Here is a 7,403-nt window from a genome sequence, read left to right on the forward strand (position 1 = left end):
ATTCCTGCTTAACAAAGAAACTGAGATTGACACAGAGCGAGAAATAAATGTGCCACAAAAACACGAGAAGCTTAAATGAACAACAAAAGAAAGAGATGAAAACAGCATTAAAATATAGTGAATCCTCTGAAATCTGTGAAAACAGAATCACTCTGTAGTTTAACTGCTTTCTTGGTTTTTATATTTACGTTGAGAGACTGAACAGTCAGCAGCTCATTTGCATTGTCAAGTGTTTCTCTTATTACTGCAGGCAGAGGAGCAGAGCACAGTGTTCACTGTAAACTACTGCTATCGCTGTCTTCTGGCAGCAAACAACAGCAACAAGGGTGCATGGTTACACAATATCTAGGTGGAAATCACACAAAATAGGTATTTCTGTCTGAAGATCAGTAAAAACCGATATCAATGCCCCTTATTTACACTACACTAAAGGAAAAGAAGGGTATTTTAAATGAAAGAGCTCATGATTAGCTTATCACATACTGAGTTTTGTTGGGAAGAATAAATGTACCTTGGGCCACTCAGAAAATGAGTAAAGTGCTTTCTCCTGTAACAGCTGAGCGATGGTTGGTTCCTTGGTGTCATGGAGGCTGTCGGGAATCTCACACATAGAAACAGGAGCAGCAAACCTGGGGCTGCTGGCGTAACCTTCCACCGGCACTATGGAGGAAGTCAGTCATTATTTTCTGATGTTTTATAGGCTAAACAACAGATTCAATGATTAATCAAGAGATGCATCATAATGAAGACAATCATTATTTGCAGCTCCAAAGGCTCTTAACCTATAAAACCCATTCTGAAGTTGTAAATTACTACATTATGTCTGTATTTCTACCTGGTGTACTAGGCCTCTCCTCCTTCACATGGCCTTTCCCCACCATGCTCTCAGAGGTGCACACCAGCCCGTCTGCCTGCTCAAGCTTCGGGGTCAGAACTGTACTGTCCGCCTCCAGCAGCTCCTGCTTGGTCTCAGCTTTGATCTCAGGTAAAACTGGAAACTCCAGGCCCTCTGGCTTGGCCTCGAGTTTGATCTCAGAGCTGTCGGGGTAAGTCGTGAACTCCAAACCCTCTGGCTTGGCTTCAGGCTTGATGGCAGAAGATTCGGCGAAAGCAGTTAACCTTAAACCTTCCTGCTTTGTCTCGGTCTTAAGCTTGGCTTCATCTGGATAAGCAGCCAGCCCGAGAGCTACTGGTTTGGCTTCAGGTTTGATGCCATCTGCGTAGGCTGTAAACTGGAGAAGTTCGGGTTTACTGTCTAAGCTCTCAGGCTTCATGGGAAGGCTTAGATCTTCAGGTTTGCTCTCCAGTGTTTCTTGTTTGACAGAAAAGTCCAGCTGCTCCGTTTTAGTCATGAAGTTTTCTGACTTCACAGGGTAAGAAAGGAATTTTGCATGTTTGACTTCAGAGCTGTCTGGGTAGATGGGCAATGCTTCCTCAGCAGCCTCTGTCTTTGTCTCCTCTACCTTGATTGGTAGCTCCAATTGCTCTGGCTTCTTCTCACCACCACCGTCTGACAAGAGAGAAAATTTCAGGTCAGATGGCTTTGTGTCATGTGCAGGTGGTGTACGGGCAATTTTCATTTCATTTTGTTCAAGGAGACTGTCTTTGTTATCCTGATCGAGGGAGAACATCAGGGCTCTATTCCTACCATCTTCAACTGTGCCTACATAGTTGTCCTGATCAGTGGAGACTTCAGTTTTGACTCCAGCTTTGGCACTGCTCTCATCTGACTGTGATGCTACTGCAGGTGATGACAGGGATGTAGGGGGGCAGGAGGGCTGTGTGCATTCTGAGTACATGCGGTCCAGCTCCATCTCACAGGGTTTGGTGTTCAGCTGTTTCACTGCCTTTTCAGCCATTTCATTACAGCGTGGGACGAGTGGAACATCCATTAGATCCACATTCCCTTCTGAGATCTCATCCACTTGATCTGCAAGGCCCACATGGTGCACCGCACCATCCACTCGGGAGTTTTCTGTAACTTCCCTCTCTTGCAGAAATTCTCCAGACGCGTTCCCCAGCAAAGGTCCAGGCTCAATAGAGTTTTCCATAGAGTCTTCCTCAACTGTCTGATACAGAATCAACCCGTGCACCTCGTCCCCTGGTTCTTCAATAGACTCAGGACACTGCGCGAGCTTCCCAAGATAAGGATGCACAGCTTGGGGCAAGTCTGTTGTATGCTGAGCCTCCTCGAAGCTCTCCTGAAGGCTATGAGACAGTTGGTCTGAGACCTCCATCCTATCGTCCTGATCTCCCAGGTCCGGCTCTGACTCTATCCCATCGATCTGTTCCATGTCTGGATTCAAAACTCCCAAAGCATGGTCTACACCTGTGAGAGCATAAAACATCAAGGGGTGAGGTAAAGCTTATGAAAGAAGACTAAACCACGGTGTAAGGGCCTATGCAAAGCAAGTTCAAGCCACTTCCTGTAAAGACTACAGTGATGGTATAATTCTATTAGGAAAATTAGATAAAAATAAAACGAACGATATGGAGCAGGACTTGGATTCATGTGATCAGTAGCTAAATCTTGACTCAGTGTTGTACAATCAGTTAAAGGCACTTTAAAAACCTTTTTCCTGGACGTACCTTGGTCTGCTTCACTTCGATCTCTTTGCTCCATGGCTCCCCTCGACAAGTCTTCCACATCATCTTCCTCCTTGTCATCAAACACAAAACCGGCAACTCCTTCCTGGTCATCTCCCTCCTCCACGGGATTGGTCAAACTCTCCGTGACATCACAGTGGCCCAGCCTATCCTGTGGCTGTGGGGCAGTGATGTCAGGCAGAGAGAGGGGAGGAGGGGGGACATAGGGTGGAGGGGGGCTCGCTGACAAGTCTGTTTGATCTGCACTGGGTTCTTCACCAATGTCCTAGATTTATAAACCAAAAGTGTCAAAATCAGATCAACTCCACAGTGAATTTACAAGTGAATTGTATTTATAAAACCAAAATAAGTTGTGATTTTGCACATACAGACTGGTGACAAACCAAAAGACACCCCAACACAGAGTCTCAGTGAGGTGCTGCAAGAATACCATGAACATTTGCAATATTTGCCTTTCTGCGACAATAATCCAAGCTTCAGCCATATTACCCAGCTCTACCTCACTCATCTTTCAAAAGTGCTGATGTTTTCTCTTATTAGTTAAAAATTAAAAACATAACCTGCTGCACAATAACTCTATTAGATATTAGAGACAGAAGGTCAGTGTTCAGCATATTAAGTAAAAAAAAATGCACAGAGTAACACGAGCCTGTTAAAGGTGAGCAACATCTGATGTGGAAGATATTTCTTTACTGAAAGAGCAGATGAGGAGACACGTCTTTCCACATGTATAAACCTAAATGCTGTGAGACATAAGCAACGTCACTCTCGTGTCACCCTTATGGCACAGGATGCTATAACCAACCTTGAAGAGCATATAACTTGAGGACAGTTGCTCCACAGAGTCTCCAGCTGAGGGGTGGGAAGGAGAGGATGTTGGTGGGAGGCCTAAACACTCCTCCAGAGTTCCACCTTCCTCCCCACCTGTGTCTCCCCTCTGTGCCTCCTCCTCATCCTCCTCCAGGAAGCCAGGCTCCAGAGCAGAAGGGCCCAGGATTGGATCAGATTCGTTGAACATGTGGTGAGCTGGACTGGAGTGGTCCGCACCGTCCCAGGGGGCCTGTGGGGACACGAGGGATCGATCAATCACAACCATGTGGATGGATGTGATGGAAAAACAAGCAGAGCAACCAATGAGGAAAAAGAGAAGTTTAAAGCAATGAAACAAACTGAATGTTGTGAATAATTTGAGCAGTACTGAAAAATTAATCCCAAATCAGAAAATTTAACTGACAACTATTTTGATAAATGGTTGATCATTCAGGTTGTTTCAGAAGCAGTTTTGGTTCCTGGCTTCCAAAATCTCAGGATTTGGTACCTCTTATTGTTATATTTCATTCAACATGCCTGGACTTTTGACTACTGATCATGAAAAACAAGAAATTTCATGCTGTGTTCTGGTAAACATCACATTTTAATGTAAACAAACAAATCCATTAAATGATCAGAACTTCCAGCTATCAGTTTTTAGAGCAGTAATAAAATAAACAGTTCATGCAGTTCATACACTTTATACTCGATCACAAATACTTGGTTTAACATGATCAGTATTATTTCATGGCAGAACACAGATGTATAGCACAGTGTGTACCTGTAGCTGACCCAGCTCCACTGATGGCGCCATCAGCCCAGTCTCCTCCGACGAGCCCTGCTCACCAACAAGCACGTCGCTCCTTAGTTTTGAGTGCAGGTCTGTTCCCCCTACACCGTACGAGTTGAGCATGCTCTGACCTCCGGCAGCTGAGTTGAATGGGAAACCACTGAGGGCATCTTTAGAGGCCTTTCCTCCATGTAAAGCATCTGCAGACAGGGCGTCATGCTGCAGCGAGCCCAGCTCCAGGGTTTCATCCAAAGGAGGACAGTCAAGGAAATCTCCCCGTGAACCAGGAACCATTCCCATACTTGGTGAGGCAGAATCATGGGCATCCAAGGGTGGAGGGTGGAGGTGGGGATGAGAGGAGGAGGAGGAAGGTGAAGGAGCTGTTGGAGGCATGGTGTGCTGCTGGTGATGATGTTGGTGGTGAACGGACTGGTGGGGATATTCAGGCGGCTGAGGGGAGTGGCGACCAAGTCCTGTGTCGTACAAACAGCAGTGAGGATGAGGCAGCTGAGCATGAGATGATGACGAGGAGGAGATGCCAGGATGAGTAGCCAAGCCGGGATGTTGAGGGTGATGAGGGCTCGGAGGATGGAGATGAGAGGGCTGTCCCCTGACGTAGTTCCTGTGAGCCTCCAGGAAGCTGAGCTGGGGGTCGTTGAGGATGTAGAAGTCGGTGCGGCTCAAACCGTGGCGTGCTGCCCCGATGAGGAGGTCGCGGTCGTGTTTGCCGGTCTCCCACCAGACCGGGAGGTAGAGGGAGGGGCGGCACAGCTGAAGGCGGGTCGAGAGTAACGGGTGACGGAGAACCTGAAGGAAGGATGCAGTTCAGAGAGCACAGATGTACAAGGTGGGAGTAGAAAACAGATGAAAAGGATACGATTAGTCAAGATAACTTACAGAGGCGGGACTCTTAAGACCTTTTCAGACCAACATTTAAAACCTGTTTGTATGGCAGAACACCAGTTGGGACAATACAGCCTAGAGTTATTAATTACTGAATCACACTTCAGTACATACCAGGATGTAGCAACACTTCTTAGTGATACAGGGAATAAATTCTTTTTAAGACTGGCATATTCAAATTTTAACTTTATGTTTAAAAAAACCACAGACTGCTGACTGATCTGTTTCCTGTAAGAGATGGGATGAAGGTATTTAATGAATATATTCACAATAAAATAAAATAAAAAGTAGTAGCTGGCGGTACATGCTGTCAGTCTAGCAATATTTTTCATTAATCATGTTAAACCACAGGCTGTTTGTTTTGTTTTTGTTGATTACTTTGCTTTTTTTTCCAGACTTATGGGACTGTCACAACATGCTGCAACAAACAAGTAAAAAAAGCCAGCAAATTAGTTGTGAGCTACGACAGAGTCGCGCTTTAAAAAACCACAAGTTGTTTACAGTTTGGTGAGTCTACAGCAGCTAGTAGCAGTTCTTGTTTGCACTGTAACTACGAATACGCTGACAGAAGTCACACGTATTACTACTGACAGTGTACAAATCACTTTGTCCAGCAGGATTTAAAGATTTCTAGATTGGTTTATGGATGCTTAACTTTGGAGTGATTTATGACATTGTGAAGATGTAAGTGATTAATGACACAAAATGCAACAGATAAAAAGCCAACAGAGATGAATAAGGTTCTGTGCATCCATCAGCGCATCAAAATGAATTTATACCCAACTCAACACAAACAACTGCTGTGTTGCAGGTAAACTTCAAAGTCAGTTTCTGAGTCGGAGCTGCAAGTGAAAACTAGTATTAATAATGAAGCTTTGTTTCTTCAAAGAACCCACCTGCTCTCTGATCTTGCGGAGCAGCTCGATACGGTATAAAGTCCTGGCAGCTCGCTCTTCTGTCAGAGGCTCGACAAGGACAGCGGGATCCACCAAGCCTGGGAAAGGCCGGAGGGAAGGAGGGAGAGGCAGAAAAGCAAAGCAAGAGAAGAAGAAACAGAAGGTGAGAGAAGCAGTCAGTAGCAGCACAGAGGCAGCATGAGGCCTGAAGCAGGTGTTTGTCTGTGCAAGAGTCCATCCCGTCTTTGAGTTTGCAATTCACTCCTCAGATGTACAGGGTTTGTTGAACATATGTTGATGTTCACATGCAATAGCAAAACCCAGTGTCCTAATTTCAGAGTCACACTTGATATGAGGTAAATGTTCTAGCAAAGTCATTAACAGTTCTGTACAGTCTATTCAGTCAGTTTGGATCTTAAGATGACGTACTGAACTGAAGGAGCTGTTGATGAAGATTAAACTACTCCTCCCACCAGTAGGGGTCAGTAATGCTCCCCAGGAGGGAAATGAGGTGTGCAGCTGGACCCTCTAAATACCATGGATCAAGAGACATCACCACTCAGCCATGCTGGCGGGTTTTTCCAGTGTTCACTCACAACAGAACTCCCCTTGTGGCTCAAAACATGTTTTAACATAAAACCAACCAACTGTGGCCACAAAACTAAACAGAAGACCCCGAGCTCCCTGTTAAGGCAGCGTTTAAAATACCCACAATATCAAAGTTAATTCAATTAGCAAGGTTTCTCCAGATGTTCTCCCCTTTGCTGACTTCTGCTGTGTAAACATGCACTGTACCTTCTTCCTTCCTCGGGGGCAGCTTGCAGGCTGTCCTGCACATGTTGACAAAGGAGTTGAAGTATCGCTCCAAACTCTCGTCCGTCTTCCTCTCCAGTCGGGCCAGTGCTCTGAACTGGGACCAGTCGAAGGTCTTCCTCTCTGGGTCGTACACTACCCCAAAAGAAGATACTGTGCGATAAAAGTCTGCTTGTTCCCGACGTGTCCACCTTAAACATGATGGAAGAGACAAAGACATTTAATGTAATGTAACCATGCAGAAAAAAACCTGTGCTAAAAATGGCCTTCTAAGTCCACCTGCCATGTTTACATCTCTAACAAGATGCTGAAGCATTTTTGTTCTGTGTTATGGTTTTAATAGGGAGAAATTAATATGGTAAAACTTTTCTGTGTCCTTCAAAGCCAGTTTAACCATAAAACCAGAGTGGAGCAAGTGTGAAATGTTATGAAACTTACAAAAGGATTTGCAGCCAAAATAATAATATACTAAAACACCTACCTTCTCTGCCACTCCAAAAATAGGGGGTCAGGTTCTGTGGCAACCACAGAACACCTCCGCAACTCTTCCCCCAGCTGCCATGGCAGTGGCCCGCTGGCGTGAC

The 7,403-nt window shown here is 45.3% G+C and overlaps 1 protein-coding gene across 1 annotated transcript in view; it reads right to left on the minus strand.

Annotated features, from left to right (window-relative positions):
- The window catches only part of chd6 (chromodomain helicase DNA binding protein 6), an 84,860-nt gene that overhangs the window by 10,141 nt on the left and 67,316 nt on the right, over positions 1-7,403 (minus strand). Inside the window, exons 33-40 of the mRNA XM_020619057.1 lie at positions 7,301-7,394; positions 6,802-7,010; positions 6,007-6,104; positions 4,199-5,014; positions 3,413-3,667; positions 2,590-2,872; positions 836-2,329; positions 512-660 (exon numbers count right to left, since the gene is read on the minus strand). Coding sequence (XP_020474713.1) covers positions 512-660; positions 836-2,329; positions 2,590-2,872; positions 3,413-3,667; positions 4,199-5,014; positions 6,007-6,104; positions 6,802-7,010; positions 7,301-7,394 — 3,398 coding nt within the window. The remainder of the gene's footprint in view (positions 1-511; positions 661-835; positions 2,330-2,589; positions 2,873-3,412; positions 3,668-4,198; positions 5,015-6,006; positions 6,105-6,801; positions 7,011-7,300; positions 7,395-7,403) is intronic.

This window comes from Monopterus albus, unplaced genomic scaffold (assembly GCF_001952655.1).
Source record: "Monopterus albus unplaced genomic scaffold, M_albus_1.0 scaffold213.1, whole genome shotgun sequence".
NCBI classification, from domain to species: Eukaryota; Metazoa; Chordata; class Actinopteri; order Synbranchiformes; family Synbranchidae; genus Monopterus; species Monopterus albus.